Below are 23,583 nucleotides of genomic sequence, written 5' to 3'. Positions count from 1 at the left end.
TGTTAGTTTCTTCTCTCCCTTTTGCCTTGGCTCGGAGTTGCTTGAAATTTGTTACCTTGATAATCTTTAATCAAAAAGTTATGACCAGAGTCATTAATTCCATTTCTTGTACTACAGAGATTGTGGACCTGCTGAGCTTTCAGTCAGTCTGCTCCAATTGAAATGTCCTGCACCTGCAGTATTTTGCTTTGATACAATGTACAAATATCTCTGCAGAGTTAGCTTCTGTGCATTTAGCAGCAGTACATTGATGCTTAGCAAAGAAAGAAACAGATTATTGGTACTCTACCTGGCTGTATTCTTGCTGACGCATACACATCAGTTTAAAAAAAAGCTGATAGCTAACACATTTCAACCACTTAAAATCCTTCCTGCCAGCAGATAAGAAAAACATGCCAGCCATGGATAAGAGTATTAAAAAGGGAGCATAACATTAATTCTCTTCCACTTATTTTGTTGTTGAACTTTCTGTTTAAATTATTATTCCTGTTCATCTATTACAGAAGATAAAGTAAACCAAACTTCACAACGCACCATAAATGAAGCATGTGCAATCATCACCAACCTGATCCCACATGAAAGGGATCAATTTTTGCATATTCAGCTGTTCAAAATAGGTTAAATTGGCCAACTGTCTATGACAAAAACATTTGAAAAAGTACTATTAGCACAGGTTCGAAAGGCAAGAGAGATAAACTACAATAAGGCTTTGGAACCGAATGCCACAGTCAAAACAAAGACTTCATAGCAAAATAGAAAGAACACTTTAAAGCTAATGGTTGATATCCAATCCTATGTCAGTTGCAACACCTACCATAAAAAGAAGTTTTATAAAATGTATTTATTTGCTTTTTAAAAACATTTGAGAAATTAAACTCATTAATAAGTAGTGGAACCCATGACTAGTTATTTGAAAGCAGGCAGTATTGCTCTGTTGCACTGCTTATTAATATGATTTCTTTGTGTAGCCACTGTAAACTGTGCTGTTCATCGGCTGCACACAACAGCAAGGGTGCAAAATCATTACTTCCTGGTTGATCTTAAAGCTGGCCTGCATTCCCACCCTTCCAAAGACTACAGCTGGAGGAAATGCAGGCAGTCTTGTTAGATATCCTGTTGACCTGAAAAAGGCACGTGAGACAGAGAGGGGGAGAGAGAGATAGAGACAGAGAGAGAGAGAGAGAGAGAGTGATAGAGAACAATGGCAGGTAGTGTCTTGCCTCATATACTTGCATATGATCTGAAATATTCTACACAGCTGAAAGCCTTGCACCTACATCTCACAGTTTGCACACACTGCCAGCGATTCAACCATGAATCATATTGATTGCACCACAGTGATATGCTTCCTTCTCTCCTGCAGAGCCAGAGGTAGCACGAACTAACCAGAAGCAAACAGATGCAAGTGCATATTCTAATATTCAATTTGGGTCTGCCATAGGTTTGACACTCTCAAAGATGATCATATCCTCAGACCCCAGTTCTTGTTCTCACACTGCATTTTTACCTCAGCCTACAATCACTTCTGATGTTCAAGTTCGATTAAGGTAAGCAAGTACCACTTATATCTCACACGCCAATCACCATAACATTATCCTTGGGCCTTCTATCCTTTCAGTAATTATTGGAATGATCATGACAACCTAAGCAGTTCTAAGTCATGAATGCTATGGTGGGAACAGCAGATCAGAAACTAGGAAGTCTGCAGTAAAAAATGCACCTCATGATTTCCTGAAATCTTTCCAAAAGCTAAAGATAAATAAGTTGAGTATTGTTCAATAACATTTGAAATGCTTGACACCACAAAGGAACTGTGGACATGCACTCCCTCGATCAATACCACAACTTTTTAAACTTTCAAAATACATTGCCGCAAGTTACAATAGCTTTTTCAACACCACCTAGTAGAACATGGGGTTGGAGGGGATGGTTGAAGGGATGGGTCCTCTGTTTGCCATAGTGTGTCCATAAAACAGGGCCATCCACAGAGCCTGCTAAGAGTTTAAAGTCTCTCCATATTGGGGAATGAGAGCCTTCCCAATGTATTTTAAAAAAATCACAAAATTGGCCATGTAAAGTACTTCCCTGTCACTGGGAAAATGGTATGCTGGCAGCAAGACAAATGGCTTTCCCCACTCAATTCCCATGCAATTTTAACAGTATTCCAACCTCCCAGTCTATATTCAAAGGGCCTGGAAAATTCTGAGCTGTCTTTTAACAAAACAGCAGATGATGCATTTTTAAATAGATTTCTTGACTTGTCTGTCCTCCTTAAATATTTCTCTACATATGTCTAAGGTTGCTTTTTACCTGTCTTGCCTTTAAGGTGTATCATTTATTATATATTGACACTCCTCAAGCTTTCTACCAAAATGCATCATTTCACGACACTCTGCATTATAATTTACCTGTACATGCATTGTCCAGTGCAACAGTCGATCACTATCTTCTTGAATTCTCTTACTATACCCCTCATTGTTCGCTATTTTTCTGAATTTCTTGTCAGTTGCAATCTTAGGATTTATATTCTCTATATCCAAGGTCACATCATTAATATATATCAAAGACAGCAGACAGCCTGATAATGCCAGCCACTGCGAGATAACCACTGTGTACTTCACTCCAGGCTGAACCATGACTTTTCAGTGCCATGCTCTGACTTCTGTCTCAAGACAATTTAGTATATCCATCACAGCACTTCTCTTACATTGCATGTGCTTCAATTTTGTCAAATAAGCTGACACCTTTGCCAAATATCTTTACAGATCCATAAACAATCATTAACTGCATTATGTTCCTCAATGCTCTTCATTACTTCATGATGTGCAGATTAGATTGCGGGCTGGACACACATTTGTCACTTCATGTGCCCTAACAACATTATAAACTACACCAACTTCACAAAAGGATATAAGGAAAAGGCTGTGGTTTATTGGTAGTGTCCAAAAGGCACAGTTGTAAGTCCCACCTGCTCCAGAGGTATATCATACCAGACTGATTAATAGTATCCATTATAGAATGGAAGCAGCTGTAGAAACATCAAATCCTCATCTTTCTTGGAAAATATCATTTTGAGGGCATTTATTCTTAGTTGTATCAATTGTGTTGGGAATGGATAAAATCAAGAAATCTCTTCAAGTTAGTACCCTTCTACTCAACTATGTTATAACAGTCCTGAAATATTTACAGATATGTTGAACTTTTAAATAAGGCTGAGTTTTCATTTAACAAATGAAAAGTAAAGGGCATACAAGCCAGAAGTGTCAGGGAATCTAAATTTTGACAAGGTAATTCAGTGACACTTGGAAAATTCCTGAGTTGATTGTACTTAGTCCTGTGAGAGATCATGAAATGTTGTACATGGAGGGTGTCAAGAAACTTCAGATACACACTTCAAAAGAAGACCTGCAATGTAAAAATGAATTGTGATTGCAGAGATAATGGAGGCCAATTACAACCTCAACAGAAACCATCTTCTGAGAGTTATATTCCAAACTCCAGACATAATGTGAGACAAAAGAAAACAGTTCTGACTGAAAGATCTATTTGTGTTTTCCCCTTCCAAGAATATACAAAAAAAGGTGATGAAGTACTAACTGCACCCTTGTTCTCAGTGTGCTCATCTGATATTCTCATTCTCTTGGGCTGATGTGAGCTGCAAGGCCATCCGTGAGGCTCCTTGCACTTTAAGGCAAAATAATTTACTCTCTCTCTCACTGATTGCTAGAAGCAAATTATAAATCAACCAAACTTCCATCAAAAAGGAAACAGGTCAATCCTCTTCATCTAATTAAGAACTAAGAATCTCCAAGTAAAGTGCCTAAATGCTGAAGTCAGTGTTAAAAGAACCCCCACAGTTTTTGTTTCATTCCCTACAGTGTGGAAACAGGCCCTTCAGCCCAACAAGTTCACAACAAACCTCCGAAGAGAAACCCATTCCCCCCTGACTAATACACCTAACATTATTGCATGGCCAATTCACCTAACCTGCACATCTTTGGACTGTGGGAAGAAACCAGAGCAAACCCATGCAGTCACGGGGAGAATGTGCAACTCCACACAGACAATCAATCAAGGCTGGAATTGAACCTGGGTCCCTGGTGCTGTGAGGCAGCAGTGCTAACCACTGGGCCACCCCAATATCAGTTAACAGCCACAATATCTTATCATTCACTCCCATGGACAAGCCAAGGACTGATTCACACATTGGTGTTTTAACTGTTGTGTTTTTTCACTTCTTATATCTGAGCTGTGTGCAAACTTTACTCTTTATTACTTTTCCTTACATTTTAATAAATAGTAAACTCACTCTTTCTCTAAGCCAAGGAAGTTTGGTTAAAATTTCTCCTTTTGAAACAAAAATACATTAGAACTGGGATAGGTATCTATGACAGAAAGGATCTCAGTTTTAAGTGAACATTGTTGCAACCAACCGAGATGAGGGGAAAGATGAATAAAGAAGGGAAGCTCATTCCTTCCTCCTCAACTGGGAGTATATTGATTTTAGAGTGTCCTGTTCAGAATCAGAATGATTTGGGGATCTTGCTCCAAGGAACTGTTGAAACAATTGTGCAGCCTTATATGGTATTGTTAAATTTGGCTGTGCTCAGAAATCTGATACACCACCTTTCTTCTCTACTGCATTTTGACATGCAAGAATGTGATCCTCAGCAAAAGAACAATCACAAATTCTGTCATAGTGAAAACTGGGGTCAATCAAGGCTTTGTTAATGCACCAACTGACTTATCCATCTTTCTAACTATAATATTGCACCTCAACTGCAGCAAATTATCGAACGGTGTGAAGAACAATTACAGGCCCCCTCCCCTTTCCCTACCTCACCCTCACTTTTCGCAGTCTGCATCGTCTTTAATGAGCTTTGTATGTAAATTAATCAATCAGAAAACACAGGGGATTTACTGCTAGTGGTTAGTAGATGTAAAAATACCACAGGTGATTTGGTGATGGGAAAATAAAACTGTTCAGTTGTGTGTGAGAATGTTTCTGGATAGAAGAAAATGAGAAAACTGAGGGCTCTTGTGGCGCAGTTGTAGTGGCCCTATTTCTAAGCCAGGAGCCTGGGGTCATGCCCCACCTGCTCCAGAAGAGTGTAATGACATCCCTGAACATTGTAATTAGAACTTTTTTTAAAAAAAAAGACAAATTTCAGAACAGAAACGTGTTTGTTCAACTTCCACAGCTTTTAAAATGAGGTGTAGTGGACAGCGAAGAGGGTTACCTCAGATTACAACAGGATCTGGACCAGATGGGCCAATGGGCTGAGAAGTGGCAGATGGAGTTTAATTCGGATAAAAGCGGAGGTGCTGCATTTTGGGAAAGCAAATCTTAGCAGGACTTATACACTTAATGGCAAGGTCCTAGGGAGTGTTGCTGAACAAAGAGACCTTGGAGTGCAGGTTCATAGCTCCTTGAAAGTGGAGTCACAGGTAGATAGGATAGTGAAGTAGGCATTTGGTATGCTTTCCTTTACTGGTCAGAGTATTGAGTACAGGAGTTGGGAGGTCATGTTGTGGCTGTACAGTACAATGGTTAGGCCACTGTTGGAATATTGCGTGCAATTCTGGTCTCCTTCCTATCGGAAAGATGTTGTGAAACTTGAAAGGGTTCAGAAAGGATTTACAAGGATGTTGCCAGGGTTGGAGGATTTGAGCTATACGGAGAGGCTGAACAGGCTGGGATTGTTTTCCCTGGAGCGTCGGAGGCTAAGGGGTGACCTTATAGAGGTTTACAAAATTATGAGGGGAATGGATAGGATAAATAGACTAAGTCTTTTCCCTGGGGTCGGGGAGTCCAGAACTAGAGGGCGTAGGTTTAGGATGAGAGGGGAAACCCAAGGAGCAACTTTTTCACGCAGAAGATGGTATGTGGATGGAATTAGCTGCCAGAGAATGTGGTGAAGGCTTGTACAATTGCAACATTTAAGAGGCATTTGGATGGGTATATGAATAGGAAGGGTTTGGAGGGATATGGGCAGGTGGGACTAGATTGGGTTGGGATATCTGGTCGGCATGGACAGGTTGGACTGAAGGGTCTGTTTCCAAACTGTACATCTCTATGACACGTGCAGAATTAGGTAGTGTTCGACATTTAACAATTTTCAGCTGTTTCATCAATGTCCTTCCATGTATCCTAAGATTAGAAGTGAGATGTTTGCTGCTTACTTACACAATATTCATCACCACTTGTGACTCCTCTGATACTGAAGCAGTCTTTACTTCCATCCAGGCTTGGGGTGACATCTGGAAAGTAACTTTCATGCCACACAAGTACTAGGCAATAACCATCTCCAACAAGAAAAATTCTAATGATTTCCTCTTGACATTTAGTGACTTTACCATCACAGAATTCCCTACCATTAATATCTTGGGCATTACAGTTCATCATATAAATACTGCAGCTGCAAAGTAAGGCAAGAAACTGGGAATTATGTAGCAAGTAACTAATCTTTCCTCACAATATGAAAAAAATGAATGACCTGAAGGTGGATAAATCACCTAGACGAAATTGACTGTACCCCAAAGTTCTAAGCAAGATAGCTAAAGAGACAATGGATGCGTTAGTGGTGATCCTTCAGGAATCACTAGAATCAGGAAACGTCCCAGGAAAATCGCTGACGTTACACCCCTTTTTAAAAAGGGAGTAAGGCAAAACACCAGAAAATTATACCAATTAGCCTAATTTTGGTTATGGGTAAGATCCTGGAATACATTGTGAAGAATGAGATCTCTGAATACTTGAAATTGTATGGTAAAATAGGGCCAGGTCAGCATGGCTTCATCAGGTGAGGTCATGCCTGACAAATCTGTTAGAATTCTTTGAGAAACTATCGAACAGGTCAGACCAGGGAGAGCCAATGGATGTTATCTATCTGGACTTCAAGAAGGCCTTTGACAAGGCACCACACAGGAGGCTACTAAGTAAGATAAGACATCATGGTGTTAGATGCAAGGTGCTAGAATGGATAAAACCTGGCTGTCTGGCAGAAAGCAGAGAGTGGGGATGAAAGGGTCCTTCTCAGAATGGCAGCTGGTAACAAGTAATGTTCCACAAGGCTCAGTGTTGGAACCACAATTTTTCACTTTAAACATTAATGATCTGGATGAAGGAACTGAGGGCATTCTGGCTAAGTCTGCAGAAGATAGGTGGAGGGTCAGGTAGCACTGAGGAGGCAGGGAGGATTTGGACAGGTTAAGAGATTGTGCAAAGTAGTGGCAGATGGAGTACAATGTGGGAAAGTGTGAGGTCATGCATTTTCATAAGAAGAATAGAGACATGGACTATTTTCTAATGGGAAGAAAATTCAGAAGTCTGAAGTGCAAAGAGACTTGGGAGTTCTGGTCCAGGATTCTCTCAAGGTAAACTTGCAGGTTGAGTCAGTAGTTAGGAAGGCAAATGCAATGTTGGCATTTATTTTGAGATGACTTGAATAAAAGACCAGGGATGTATTTGATATTCTGGTCAGACCACATTTGGAGTATTGTGCACAGTTTTGCACCCCACGTCTCAAGATGGATGTACTGGCCTTGGAGCGTGTTAAGAGGAGGTTAATGAGAATGGACACAGGAATGAAAAGCTTAACATATGAGGAACGTTTGAGGACTCTGTATCTATACTTGATGGAATTTAGAAGGATAAGGGGGGAATATAATTGAAACTTGCAGTATGCTGAATGGCCTGGACAGCCTAGATGTTGGGAAAATGTTTCCATTAGTTGGAGAGACTAGGGCTCGAGGGCACAGCCTTAGAGTAAAGGGAAGACCTTTTAGAACGGAGATAAGGAGAAACTTCTTCAGCCAGAGGGTGGTAAGTCTGTGGAATTCATTGCCACAGGGGGCTGTGGAGGCCGGGTCATTGAGTATATTTAAGACTGAGATAGATAGGTTCTTCTGTATCAAGGGGATCATGGATTACGGGGAGAAAGCGGGAGAATTGGGTTGAGAAATATATCAACATGATCGAATAACAGAGCAGACTCAATGGGCTGAATGACCTAAATTCTGCTCCTATGTCTTATGGTCTTCCAGTCTTATTTCCAGTATTGGCAGTGGTATGTAGTATCTAAAAGATGCACTGCGGTAACTCACTCAAACTTTTTCTACAGCACTTTTTGACCTCATTAGTCCTATCACTTCATAAGGCTATGGCAGTTGATACATGGTAGACACGTCCAAGTGCAATTCTCCTCTCACCATTCTGACTTAGAAATAAATTGTCATTCCTTCACTGTTGGTAATTCAAAAATTGGGAACTCCCTCCCAAACAGTACTGAGGCTTTACCTACACCAGAGAGACTGCAGTGAAGGAGATAGTTCATTGTCATCTATTATGGATGGAGCACAAGTGCTGAACATGCCAGCAATGTTCACATCGCAGGAAAGAATAATAAAAGTACTGTTTACATATTAGAAGTTCTGCAACTATATTGGCTATGTTCATTCTGCCCAAACATTCAGGTAAATAAACAAAACCAAAAGAAAACGTAAAAGTCCATTGGAAAAAAAGTGATATAAAATATTTCTTTATAAAAGCAACCCATATAGACTTTGCTTTTAGGAACATAGAGACATGAACAGGCCTTTCAGCTCATCTGCTCTGCCAGGGATGGTGATGACTGTACCTGGGACATTGTCTGTAAGATACAATTCTGCGAGCATGACTATGTCAGGCTGTTGCTTGACAAGTCTGTGACACAGCTCTCCCAATTTTGACACTAGCCCCCAGATGTTGGTAAGGAAGACTTTGCAGGGTCAATGCCAGGTAATCCATCCAATTTCATTTATTTTTTGATAATTTGTAACAGTTGATATAACTAAGTGATTTGCTCGGACATTTCAGAGCACAGCCAAAAGTAAATCACATTCCTGTGGGTCTGGAGTGACATGCAGACCAGACCAGGTGAGGTCAGCAGCTTTCCATCCTCAAGGACATCAGTTAACCAGGTAGATTTTTACAATTATTGAGTGTGACCAGGATTTAAATTGACCTCAGTAATAGAATGAAATTCATGTAGTGTGTGTAAGGACATTTCGGATTGGAAGATCAGAACCTGGCAAAAAGGAATGCTGTTCAGCCTTTCATTACATGGTTGCCAGACTGGAACTGGTCCAAATAAATGGAAAGCCTACTTCTATATTATAACAATCACGTAATATGTTAAACTATGAAGTGCAATGCTAACCAACCCAATGAGTGAAAAGATAACTCCATGGTACTAAGGTAGGAGTTCTTTAAGGAAATGAAAGTAAAATGTATTATCCAGTCAATACACTCACTAAGGAGATCAATTTTAATAGCAATTATTATTCCGATATTATGGTGATAGTGTTCTCATAGTAAAGCGAAACAATCAAAAATTATGTGAGTATTCTCAACACTTATCCAACTCAGGTTGCTTTACTCCCTCTGCTGGGTATATTCAGAACAAACATAATATTTTAAAATTACATTGCATTTAATTTGCTACCAATTAAAGGTATTATTCTCCCATTAACTCTACTCATTCTACACCAATAAAACAAATTGGCTGAAACTTGCAGTTAAACAGATGCAAGATGAGTTACTAGTTTTTAAATTGAAACCTTGAACAATGAAAGCAGCTTCTTGACTTATGTTCCACAGTTTACTATTTATACTTTTGATGGAAGTCGTAGTCTCATTATTTAACTTGGCATATTTTGCTTCTCCACAAAAGCTGCTGATCTTCAATGGAAACATGCAACTAAAAATAATCATTTGAAACTCCCTTTCAAACAATTAGACAACAATCGGTCTTTTCCTGCTGTCTGCTCTCTCTCTCTCCAGGATAAATAAAAGCCATCAGGAATGTGATAGTAAGCCAAGTACATTGTTTACATCCCATAGACTGCCTAACAAATGAGATGAAGTGGCTTGTCAAGTTTCAAGGACTTCTTTCAGTTTATTGATGATTGGATAACAAAAGTGGTACTACTCAGGCTGTTTTTAAAAGAAGAAAGTTTTCATGGAGCTAAATAGATTAATTGGTCACTTTCTTCCCTTGTTCTTGTGAAATCATACCATACACAAATGGCTGCTTTGCATTGTGATTTGCCTGGTAACATTTTATGTTGCTGTGGCTTTCACCATTAATTAGTTGTCAGCGAAACCCTTTGATGTATCCCAAGATACACGATTTTCTAATATCTATATGCGTTTATAAGTTATTTTGTATGTATTCTCTTTCCAGGATTCTTGTGGCACAGTGGTAGTGGTCTCTAAGCCAGGAGAGGTAAAAACAATGACTGCAGATGCTGGAAACCAGGATCTGGATTAGTGGTGCTGGAAGAGCACAGCAGTTCAGGCAGCATCCAAGGAGCAGCGAAATCGACGTTTCGGGCAAAAGCCCTTCATCAGAATAAAGGCAGAGAGCCTGAAGTGTGGAGAGATAAGCTAGAGGAGGGTGGGGGTGGGGAGAAAGTATCATAGAGTTCAATAGGTGAGTGGGGGAGGGGATGAAGGTAATAGGTCAGGGAGGAGAGGGTGAAGTGGACAGGTGGAAACTGCCTATCTCCTTTTCCACCTATCCACTCCACCCTCTCTTCCCTGACCTATCACCTTCATCCCCTCCCCCACTCACCTATTGTACTCTATGCTACTTTCTCCCCACCCCCACCCTCCTCTAGCTTATCTCTCCACGCTTCAGGCTCTCTGCCTTTATTCCTGATGAAGGGCTTTTGCCTGAAACGTCGATTTCGCTGCTCCTTGGATGCTGCCTGAACTGCTGTGCTCTTCTAGCACCACTACTCCAGAATCTAAGCCAGAAGGCCAGATTTAAGTCTCACTTACTCCAGATGACACATCCGAACAGCTTGATTGAAAGTGAGCAGCTAGCCTTTAATGCTGATGAAGACAATGTAGCCCATCTGATGGCCTTGCCTGTATGATTAAGTTAAGGAATGCATCTTCATGCGTCATCTCCTGATAAATGAACAACTCCCCAGTTCACTGGCAACCCTTCACTCACCTACCGACAATCCTTTTCAACCAGGACACACAACTGTCATTCCTAGCTTCATTTCACACAAAATAACCAGCATTGCTCATTGCTTCATACCCATATCTTATAATTTATGGCTGGCAGTATAGAAACTATGACATTCATATATCAACCAAGCATAAGCACCTAACGCACTGACAAGCCTCAACTTGTTAAAAGACAAGATTGGATACACCAAAGACAACATCTGAACAGTGAGGGCAGGCATGTGGTTATGTCCTTACCTCAATGGAGAAAATAGTCTTCACTGTGGAATGGCCATGTCTGGTTTCAACTGTGAAGAAATCAATAGGTTCATACCTTACCTTTTTTCTCATACCCACTTTTCCCCTCATCCCACAATCTCTTCTGACTTACAAACCTGTAAACCATCTAAGCAAGGACCTCCTGCTTCATAATGCTTCCCCCTCACAACAACCTTATCATTTTGGCATTTTCTTTCGGATGCTCAAGAATTGCCACGTAGCTGGCAGTGACAATGGAGGAATTGGTAGTTGAGCAAGAACATCGTAAAAATACAGAAACACCATCACACAAACTCACATTCAATGCTATCAGCTCAGATACAGACTGACTTGTATACTATAGGATAGCTTAGAGACAAAATCAGTATGTTGTGAGACAGTGCAAAATGGCCTTAAGCAGAGCAATAGACAAGAATAGAACAGCTATAAACTTGCTGAACGGGAAGATCCTTTCTATAGTGGCAACTCAACTGCACATGCGCTAACCTTGAGAAGCACCTCACCCATAAATGTTGCCAGCATAAAAGAATACCATTTGACCCATCGTATCTGACCTTCAATAAAAATCTGTTGACACTAATTCCAATTTCCAGCTCTGGCCCATAGTCCTGGAGGCTATGATAACACAAATGAGTACCTAAATATTACTTTCAGGCAGTGAGTTCCAGAGTGCCACCATCCTTTCAGACTTCCACCATCCTCTGAGTAGAATTTCTCTTCAACACCCCTCTTATCCTTCCACCCTTTACCTTAAATCTGTGCCCCCTGGCTTTTGACCCCATACTCAGAGTGGTAAAAGTGCCTTCCTCCAAATCCTATCAATGTCCCTCGTGGCCGGATAGCCCAGGACCAGAAAAGCTAGGCCCAAAACCAGAATGGGAAAACTTTGTGCAGCCAGGCCTGATGGGACTTTTAGGACAGGTCAAGCACAAAGGATCCACACTGGACAAAGGGAGGCAAGGACAAGCCCAGACTTACCATAGAAAACAGGACTAGCTTATGTATTGAACTACAGAAACCCAGCAGTCCTGGGTTCCTGTCATGACCATGTATAGAGAGGGGGAATGTGACCTTGAAACTGCAGGGAATGGAAGCTGACGGCAACCCCAACATCTTCCATACATGGGATCCCATTGGATGCCATGACCATGACTTGGAAGATCAATTGGTTGAGGGCCAGAAAACATACTGGAAAGATGCAGCAGGGAAGGGATAAAAATAGAAATTGTTGGAAAAGCTCAGCAGGTCTGGCAGCATCTGTGGAGAGAAATCAGAGTTCATGTTTCAGGTTGAAATGTTAATTCTGATTTCTCTCCACAGATGCTGCCAGACCTGCTGAACTTTTCCAGCAATTTCTATTTTTGTTTCTGATTTATGGCACCCTAATTTTGGTTTTCATTTAGCAGGGAAGGGACACCTGGTGGCCATTCCATCAGTGGAGATTCAACCTGGTACAGCAGCAGAGCTCTGACCACTTGGGAAATGGGAAAGAGAGAGAGGAAGAGGGAGACAGAAAGAGAGAGCCTGAGAATGAGTGAGAGAGGGAGGGAGAGAGTGAGAGAAAGCCAACTACACAACCTGGCTAAGTTTAACTGCAAGTGTAGTACCTGATCCTAGTTCCGATAGCTAGCAGTAGTTTAGATAAGGATTTCAACAAATACTAATAATTAATAATTATCATGAAAAGCAGTGCTTTCGAGAATATTCACCCATTTGCTCCCTTGCAACTGTAGTGTATTTTGTCAATAAAATTGCATTGATTTGCAAATTGACTATGGCTCTTTTGTTTGTCTCACAGGTATACTACTTGAGTAAAATGGGTTTATGCATAAACTAGTTGAAGAGTCCAAACCATGGACAATGCCCTCTATCAGGTCCCCTCTCAACATTCACCACTCAAAGGAAAACAACCCAGTCAATCCAAGTCTACCCTCATTCTCAGCCACTTAATCACATGCTGTTCTACTGTAATTACACATTTCCTATAATGTGGTGACCAGAACTGCATGTAATATTTCAGTTGTGGCCTAAGTGGTATTATATGCAGTTGCTGCATAGCCTCCTTGCTCTTCTATTATATGCCTCAGCTGAGAAAAGTAATACGTCTTCTTAACCACCCTATCCACTTGTCCTGTTACCTTCAGATATCTGTGGGTGTGCACACCAAGGTCCCTCTGATCTTCAGTACTTTTGAGGCTCCAGTACATTGATATATATCCATATGCAGTCTACAGCTATCCTCTTCACCATTTACCCACCCTAACAATTTTCATGTCATACACAAACCTCTTGATTATACCAGCTATATTTAAGTACAAAAATTTAAAGTACACCACAAGCAGCAAGCACCCCAACATGAGTCATGCAGAATCCTACTGGAAACAGACATCCAGTCATAGAAACACTCCTCAGCCATGGTCCTCTGCTTGCTACTTCTCAGCCATAGTGCCACATTGCCTTGGACCCCATGAGCTCTTATTTTCTTGAACAGGATGGCCTACAGAAACCCTATTAAAAGCCTGCATAAAGCCCATGCAAATGCACACCCTCATTAATGCTCCTGGTTACCTCCTTGCAAATTCAATCAAATTTATCAAACGCAATCTTCCTTTCACAGTCTAAGAATATGAGAAGGCTATTTAGGATGGAGATGAGGAGAAATTTATTCACCCAGTGACAGCTATCTGATAAAGGAGCACCACTCTAAAAGCTTTTACTTTCAAATAAACCTGTTGGACTATATCCTGGTGTTGTATGAATTTTAACTTCGTCCACCCCAGTCCAACAATGGCACCTCCACATCATTCACCCAGAGAGTGATGAGCTTGTGGAATTTTCTGCAACATAAATCAGTTGAGGCTAAAACATTGAATCTTTTCAATTAGTTAAATATTAAAAAATAGTCTCAGGGCTAAAGGGATCAAAGGATATGGGGAACAAGTAGGAACAGGGATTAAATTGGATGGTGGTTCAGGCTTGTACTGCTCCGATTTTCTATGTATCGGTGTTAATAAGTCCATGCTGACTATCTTGATTAACCCATGTGCAGATATATTCTGACACTCAGAATTCTTTATATTCTATTGTGGGCGGCACGGTGGTTAGCACTGCTGCCTCACAGCGCCAGAGATCCGGGTTCAATTCCCGCCTCAGGCGACTGACTGTGTGGAGTTTGCACGTTCTCCCCGTGTCTGCGTGGGTTTCCTCCGGGTGCTCCGGTTTCCTCCCACAATCCAAAAAAAGATGTGCAGGTCAGGTGAATTGGCTATGCTAAATTGCCCGTAGTGTTAGGTTAGGGGTAAATGTAGGGGTTGGGGTATGGGTGGGTTGCGCTTCGGCGGGGCGGTGTGGACTTGTTGGGCCGAAGGGCCTGTTTCCACACTGTAAGTAATCTAATCTATATTCTCTTTTCCAACTAAGGTTAGACTGATTGGCCTGTAATTTCTTGGTCTATCCCTCCTTTTTTTAATAATGGGACAACAGCAGTCCTCCAGATGTCTGGCACCTCACCTATGGCCAGAGAAGATTTGAAAGTTACTGCCAGGATCCCTGATATCTCCTCGCTTGTCTACTTCAACAGCTTGAACACATCTCATTGACCTGCCACTTTTACGACTACTAAATCTGATAGTACTTCCTCTCTCTCCCTCTCTTTATTAATTTCTCCTAATATTTCACAGTCTATACTTGTGTTGTCCTTTTCTATTGTGAAGACTGAAACAAAACATTCACTGATGACTTTGTCCATGTTTTCTGGGTCAACACACAGATGACCTCTTTGGTTTCTAATGGGCCTTGCTTCATCCGTAGTTATTCTCTTGCCTTTCATACATTTAAGATACCTCTTTGGGCTTTTCTTTAATTGACCTACCAATGTTTTCTTATGCACACATCATTGATTTCCTAATTTCCTTCTTAAGGTCCCGTTCTGAACTTTTTATACTCCTTTAGAAACTCTGCCAAACTGACCCCTCAGTATCTGACAGAACTAATCTTTCCCCTCAGATGCATTGCTGCTCTAAGTTTCCTCCAAGGTTCCATGCATGTCAATTGTGGTCACATTTAAGAGGTCCAAGCACCCAAAACAAATTTGTTGAAGTATTAGTGTGAAGTGATGTATTTTAGGAGGTCTAAACAAGGTGAGGGAGTATGCATTGAATGATAGGCTCTGAGGAAGCACAGAGGGTCAGAGGGTGTGCATACCCTTAGATCCATGAAAGCAGGACAGGTGGATAAGCAAGTTAAGGCGGCATATGGGACACTTACTTTTATTTGTCGAGGCATTGAATACAAGGCAGTTATAATGGAGATGAACATAATGTTAGTTAAGCCACAGCTAGACTATTGTATGCAGTTCTGATGGTTATATTATGGGAAGGATGTAATGGCACTAAAAGAGGGTGGGTTGGAATCTTTCAGCTATGCAGAGATAAAAAGAGACTAGATACGCTGGGGTTGCTTTCCACAGAAGGTTAAGGTATTGGGGATCCGATTGAGGTGTTCAAAGTATGTTGGCTATCTGGAACTCACTGTCAGAAAGGGTAGTAGAGGTGGGAACCCTCAGGACATTTAACAGGTATTTAGCTGAAATACCATAGCATACAAGTCTACAGATCAAGTATTAAAAAAGGAGACAAGAGTTGAATAGGTGCTTGGTGAGAGGCGAGGGCAGAATTGTCCAAAGGTTCTCTATATGTGTTGTAAAACTCGACATTATACCCCTCATTGCTATAATTGATGCCTCGATCAATATTATGACCCCACCCCTTTTTATTCTTTCTCTATTTCAATTGAATATCCTATAACCAGGAATTTTGAGCAGCCAATACTGCCCATCTTTCAGCCAAATCTCAATCATATTTATAATATCATGCACCCAAGTGCCTATCTGTGCCCTCAGCTTGTTTATCTTATTTCTCAGACTCCTTGAATTAAATTATATTCAATTTAGTCTTGTTAAACTCACTTCTTTCTTATCTAGTGAATACTTCCTCTGCATTCTAGGTTTATTCGCATTTTAACTTCTAATTCCATTTCAGCTTCTCTCCCCTACTGGTCTGGATCTCATTCCCCTGCCAATCTAATTGAAATCTGCCCCAACAGCATGAGCAAACCTCCTCAAAAGAACCAATGAAGTATGGAACTGGAAAGGCACAGCAAGTCAGACAGCATCAGAGGAGTACAAAAGGTGGGCATTCTGGGTCAGGACCCTTCATCAGGATGTCGATCCTTCTCCTGATCCTATTCAGATGTAACCTTGTACAGGTCGTAACCTCCCCCAGAAATAATCCAAATGCTTCAGGATGTTTAAATGCTTTCTCCAGTAGCATCTCTCCAGTCACACATTTCTTTGTTTTATTCTTCTATGTCTATATTCAGTACAATGGGGCACTGAGAAGAATCCAGATATTATCACATTTCAAGTCCTTTGTTTTGATATCCTATTTAACACACTAAAGTCCTCATTTATTTTTCATCCTATATCATTGACATGGGCAAGGCCTCTGGCTGTTCACTCTCCCACTTCAGAATTCAAAACAGCTGTTTCATGACAGCCTAAATCGTGGCACCCAAGAGGAAACATATCATCCAATAAATCATGTCTACACCTGCAGAAGTGCCTGTCAACTATCCTAATCAATGAATTGCCTACTATTGCCTTTCCACACTTCTTCCTCCCTCCTGAACACCTGAAATATCCCCAGTGCCATGGTCTTCTACATAGGGACTGTCTTGCTGAGTGCAACACTGCGCAAGCGAGATGCACTTACTGTGTGGAAGGGGACAGGGCTTGTCTGCCTCACTACCTGCCTGTCTCCTGGTAGGCTGCCTGCGATTCCTTAAGCCACAGGCTGACCACATCCTGAAATATATTATTGATGAACTGCTCAGCCTCATGAATGCCTGGAAAGACCCCAGCTGCCACATAGCTCGAGTTGCTCCAGCTGGAGGTATCTCCCGCAGCTGGTCACTGCCACTGTCAGGAGACTCTAGAATTTCCAACATCGTGCAGGACATACACATCATGGATTAGAAATACCCAGATATACCTTAACTCCTCTCAGTAATGCTGACTGCCTATCACAGAGTCCTCAATACACCCGCTCCTCGCAGAAATGCTGACTGCTCCTCTTCAAATGAATCAGCTTACGCTGTAACATAACTAAGTCACCCAAGGTCAGATTGATGCAGTGGAAGCTGACTGAAGTCATACTGGTGAAGATTGTTACAATGCAAGTGCAGTTTGTTGCCAAGCACTCTCCAACATCATGATAGCGATATCATTGCTGAAAGTAGCTTGCACATTCGCACAACAACTTGTCCTTCAACACTGATTTCTTTTACTGCTAGGGTATTTTCACAGGAGAAGTCAGTGGCATCATGGATTGCAATGCTGCTTTCCTTTCTTAAGATTGCAGTATTTTACCTACCCCAAGCCTCTGGTCTGTCAGCCAGCCAGCCAGACTGTTGTTGCCCATGTCTAGGTAGTTGACCTCAAAGTCTGGCTTTACCAAGCCAGAGGTGTGAATGGTCATCCTGCAAGGCTGTCAGTTGTCTGTCTCAATGAACGTCAGCAGATTTCTGTCAGTCATGCGTGCTGTATAGTACTGTATAACAGTGCTAAGACAGTGATAAATTGAATCAAAAATGAGAATTTAAATTAAAATTTGGCTCAGTAACACAAAGCAAAGGTTGATGAAATGTGTGTAGAGGCTTTTGTGTAGGGGATGCTGCTTCAAGTGGACTTTAGTCTGGGGAAATTGTTATTTTTTGCAGATGATACAAGAATTGGCTGTGTTGTTGAGAAGCTGTAGAATGCAGGAAGGTTTCAATAGACTAGACAGGTGGATGAAGCAGCTGCAAATGCAATTCAATCTGAAGAAATAAGAGCTAAAAGACTAACCTGGCTAGAGAGTACATAAGTGGTAGAGTACTGTCAAGCTTACAGAAGTTTAGACCATGGGATACATGCCCACAAATCCCTGAGAATGACTGGATAAGCAGATAAAGTGGTCAAGAAACCAAAATGGAAACTTAGCTTTCTTAGACAAAGCACAGAATGTAAGAGTTGTGAGGTTCTACTGGAACTGTACAGGTCAGTAGTTAGGTCACAGCTGAAGACGTTCATGCTGTTCTGGTAATCGAATCATAGGAAAGATGAGACTGGACCTGAGAATAGTTCACAAGAGTGTAATGAAGATATTGCTTGGACTGAAGAATTTTAGCTATTATGAAAGAATGGATAGGCGAAAGTTGCTTCCTTTGGAAAAGATGAGGCCAAGAAAAGTCTTATTTGAAGTGCATAGGATAGAGTGGTGGAGATGTAGTATAAAGGGAGACTCAAATCCTTTTAGTTGTGGGATCCAAAACCAGGATAGGTAGTTTTAAAAACATAGACCCTCAAAACATTCTGAAATGTATTTGGCTATACATGTGGAGTACAAAAAGGCCGAGGGGACCAGAACGATGGATTATGCTAGATGGCTTAGAATATGGAATCTATACTGCATGGTACGAGGCCATTTGGCATATTAAGTCCACAATGAGCATCCACACAGCATTCCCCTCACCCCCCCCCCCCCCCCTCCCCCCACCCCGCCCCCATAACCCTGCTAAACAACCTAGCCTGCACTTCTCTGGATACTATAGGGTAATTTCCCACAGCCAATGCACCTAATCTGCACATCTTTGGACTGTGGGAAGAAACTGGAGCACCTGGAGGAAACCCACTCAGACATGGGGAGAACATGCAAACTCCACATAGGCAGTTGCCGGAGGGGGGAATTGAACTCAGGTCCCTGGCACTGCGAACCACCATGCTGCCACTTGTTGACCAGCAACAATTGGCTGAATGGAGTCCTTCCATGATTCCATTATCATTTCCACAATGCAATCCAATGGACCCAAGAGGGTGATAATTTATCCCTACACTTTACAGAGATCGTTAATCTCGACATTTGGTGAAAATGTGAAAAATGTGAAAAATACTGAGACACTTACATATAACTTTAGCAGGGTCACTTACATAACCCACTAAAACTTTGCTTGCAAGACTTAATGGAGAGGAAGTTCAGAAAACTGGTGGGTGATACATTACCATCTGTTATGTAATATCACCAATACTGAATTTAACCCCTTCAACACTTCACCAGAAGTGTAAAAGAATGCTATAAGTATACTGAACATGACACCCACTTGAGTACAAATAAGCTATCATGAAACAGGAAGACACATAGTTTTATTACTGAGCAGATTTAGGATTGCAAAGCTACCTACTCCTGTAGTAATCAGGTTATTTTAGTACCCAAGTCTCAGGAAAATACCATTGGACCACTCCTACAAATGATAGCCTGCAAAAAATGAGACTTCCTGAGCTACCTGTCAGTATCATGGCACACGTGTGGAATGAGTTTCAGGAAAGGTCCTGCAAAAGGGAAAGAGATGCTAGGTAGGTTTGGCTGAGAAGGCCCGGAAGTTCTTTGTGAGCTCAAAAGAGCACTCTTTGCTCCTTAAAAAAATATACTTACTTCTCGGGGTTTCTTCTATCCTTCTATTGGTTTGGTTTAGCCTGGTGGCAAAGAAGTGATGCTTTCACTATTCAAGGTGGACTACAGGTAACATCTTGGTAAACTGCTTCTGTACCCTCTCCAAAGCCTCCACTTCCTTCTTGTAGAATGGCGACCAGTTTGTGGGCGGCACGGTGGCACAGTGGTTAGCACTGCTGCCTCGCAGCGCCAGAGACCCGGGTTCAATTCCCGCCTCAGGCGACTGACTGTGTGGAGTTTGCACGTTCTCCCCGTGTCTGCGTGGGTTTCCTCCGGGTGCTCCGGTTTCCTCCCACAGTCCAAAGATGTGCAAGTCAGGTGAATTGGCCATGCTAAATTGCCCGTAGTGTTAGGTAAAGGGGTAAATGTAGGGGTATGGGTGGGTTACGCTTCGGCGGGTCGGTGTGGACTTGTTGGGCCGAAGGGCCTGTTTCCACACTGTAAGTAATCTAATCAGTACTGTACACTATAGTCCACAGATGACATAACTGAAGTTCTATACAGTTGCAACATGACTTGACAATTTTTATACGCTATGCTGTGATCGATGAAGGCAAGCATGCCATATGCCTTCTTGGCTACCTTATCCACTTATGTTGCCACTTTCAGGGAAGGGTGGACATGTGCACCTAAATCTCTCTGTATGTCGATGCCACTAAGGACTCTGCTAGTTACTGTGTACTTTCCTCCTGCATTAGATCTTTCAAAATGGATCACCTCACATTTGTTGTGGTTATCTCCAACCGCCATTTCTCTACCCAAATCTCCTGCCTATCTATACTCTGCAATCTTCCTCACTATCTGCAACAACCCCATCAGTAAACCATCCGCACATTGACTAATCAGGCTACCTAGATTCTCCTCTAATCCTTTTATTAGAAATAACAGAGGTCTCAGCACTAATCCCTGAGGAACATCACTGGTTACAGACCTCTAATCAGAAGAACACCCTTCCAATGCTACTGTCAATCTTCTTGACTAAGCCAGTTCTGTATCCAACTTATCAGCTCACTGTGGATCCCATGTGACTTCTCTGTTTATATCGGCCTGCCATGAGGAACCTTTTCAATTGCCTTGATAAAGTCCTGTACAATATTTACCACCCTGCCCTCATCAATTGTGTGACCTGATCTGCACACTTCAATAGGAGTCTTTCCTGCTCTTGAATTGCTTAAAAAGGGTAGGTTTTGCGAGCATAAAGGAAAGTAAGCAAGATGAATGGTGATAACTAACAGCTGATATTTTAATTTCCCCATCTGACTGTTTTCCAACTGAATGAGACAGTTAAAATTGGAGACTGCATGTTTACTTTTGAAATTTCTATCAGAATTTTTACTGTCCTAAAATTAGGTTATTTATTTTCTTTTGACATGACAATCTATTTTTCCAAAGAATTCAAGGTTGTCAAGGTGCAAGATAACTTTCTCAATTATTTAAAAGCAAACATGTTAAAACTGACCATGGAAGCAAACACATCGAATGACAATAAGATATGGAAGAGATGAGAAAAAGGAAGCAAAACCTTTCACAGTTTGCAAATACATCCATGTGTATACTGTATAAGGCCACAAAACTATTTACTTGCCCAAAAGATCACATTTAATGACCCTAAAATAATCAAAGAACTTGCCTTTCCTCCCGTTATCAGGTGTAAAATGAGTTTTCTGCACAGCATCTTATAACATTAAAAAAATACAAACATTGCAATTAATAGACATTGACAACATATTAGCATAAAGGTGCTTGCAGCTGTGCAACATCCAGACTGTTCAATGCACAGCAACACAGATGAAAATAGCTGAAAGAACTGCGGATGCTGGAACTCTGAAACAAAAATAGAATTTGCTTGACAAATCCAACAGGTCTGGCAGCACCTGTGGACAGAATTCAGAGTTAATGTCTTTACAAGAAGCAGGGTGTAAAAATGTATAGTCAAGTTAACTGTGGGAGTCAATTGGCTCGTAGTGGACATCGGTGGCCAGTCTATCCCCAGAAATAGAAAGGAAGGGAAGGGAGGAGTCAACGATGGACCAGGTGAAGGTGAGAGCAGGATGGAAATTGGAAGTGATAAACTTTTCCAATTCCAGAAGAAAGAGGGAAGCAGAACCAATGATATCAAAATACCCGAGAAAGAATTATGAATGGGGGCCAGAACAGGACTGGAACAAGGAATGCTCCGTGTACCCCAAAAACAAACAGGCATAACTCGAGCCCATGTGGGTATCCTTGACTACCCTTTGACCTGAAGAAAGTGAGAGAAGTTAAAACAGAAGTTGTTCACAGTGAGGAAGAGCTCGGCCTGGTGGAGGAGGGTGGTGATGGATGGGGACATTTCAGGTCTTTTTTCCAAGAACACTATCCCTTGGCCAAAGTCTCTGTTTCAGTCTGGCTGCAGCATTTCATAGTAGCTTGGCACAAGTTGGAAGAATGTCACCTCATTTTCTATTTAGGAACTTTATAGTTTTGTCCTAATATATGTTCCCTAACCCAATATCGAGTTCAACAATTTTAGGGTTTAAGCATCCTCCCCATGCTTTCCCTGAGCTCCACACATCAGATCTTGTGATCACATGCTCTGCTCTATTACATATAACCCATTGTCAGCCACTAACAGTCCCCATTAGCAGCTATTCATTCTACAAGGCTGACCATTATCCACTTCTTTATCTGTCCAACTGTTTTTCTTTCTCTTTGGGCTCTTTCTTCACCTATCATTTAGCCTTTAACCCCTTCCCTCACCTTATCTTTGCATAAAAATCAAGTGTTTCCAAGATAGTTGGGCTCTATCCCCACCTATTGTTTATTCTCTTCCTTTCCCATTTTCTGTATAAAAATCTAGCTACCATCAATTCTGAAGAAGGGTCACTGGACCTGAAATGTTAACTCTAATTTCTCTCTACAGATGCTACCAAACCTGTTGAGTTTTTCCAGCAATTTCTGTTTTTGATTAAGATGAAAATAGCATTGAACATGGCAACTGCACAATAATACAACACTAGGAACAAAAAACACATACAAATAATTGCATAGGCCATATCAGTTATTGATTTAAATCAGGAAGGAGCACTTTTTGACACAATAAACATTGTTGAAGGAGAGAAATGACAATTCAGATCAATCATATTTGACACAAATGGAATAAGCATGGTTTTTGTAAGCTTTTACAGAATTTTATTAGTTGGTTAAGCATATCATGTTTTAAATCAGATCATTTTCTAATGAAGTTCTAATCCATATATTTCAGTAATCGATTGTGTCCATTATTGACATAATGGGCTCTCTATAAAGTCCACTATTGCCAGAGTGCTACATTTGTGTGATTCTCTTATCAGATTGTCCTAATATATGTTCCCCAACTGGTCAACTGGTACAAAATAGGCTCAGGAAATACTGGACACTCTCTCTCCCCAAACAAATCTTAATACTATTAGCTTAATTATCAGTTTACCAATTTTGGTTATGTATTATCCCCCAGCATATAATTCAATCATTTTAATTTGGATGTGGGCTGTTGAACACTGACAAAATAATCATTTTCAAGAAGAATTCTTAATTCTTACTTCTGAATGGATGGATTCTGTCGGTAATGTTTTTGCTGAAGCAGTACTTGAGTATGAAATTGCTTTAGAAAGATACAGGTTCTTTGTAAGAAATAGTTAGTTTCAAAAGTCTAATATGTACAGAGAATACCATTACATGATATATGTACTTCATTGCATGATGTTCAGGTATGGATTTGCTCTGATGGAAGGCGAT

The 23,583-nt window shown here is 41.1% G+C and overlaps 1 protein-coding gene across 43 annotated transcripts in view; it reads right to left on the bottom strand.

The window, feature by feature from the left end:
• rims2a (regulating synaptic membrane exocytosis 2a) overlaps positions 1–23,583 on the bottom strand; it is a 1,173,408-nt gene that overhangs the window by 297,969 nt on the left and 851,856 nt on the right. For 31 of the 43 annotated variants that reach the window (XM_087986315.1, XM_087986332.1, XM_087986320.1 and 28 more), the window contains one exon: positions 21,458–21,502. The exons of the other annotated variants lie outside the window; for them this stretch is intronic. In XM_087986315.1, the coding sequence (XP_087842441.1) occupies positions 21,458–21,502 (45 nt within the window). The remainder of the gene's footprint in view (positions 1–21,457; positions 21,503–23,583) is intronic. 43 annotated transcript variants of the gene reach the window in all.

Source organism: Chiloscyllium plagiosum, unplaced genomic scaffold, assembly GCF_037043375.1.
Source record: "Chiloscyllium plagiosum isolate Xiang-an unplaced genomic scaffold, Cpla_swu_hap1 HiC_scaffold_4, whole genome shotgun sequence".
NCBI lineage: Eukaryota > Metazoa > Chordata > Chondrichthyes > Orectolobiformes > Hemiscylliidae > Chiloscyllium > Chiloscyllium plagiosum.
The sequence above is the reverse complement of the archived record's forward strand: the minus strand, read 5'-3'. Positions and strand labels throughout refer to the sequence as shown.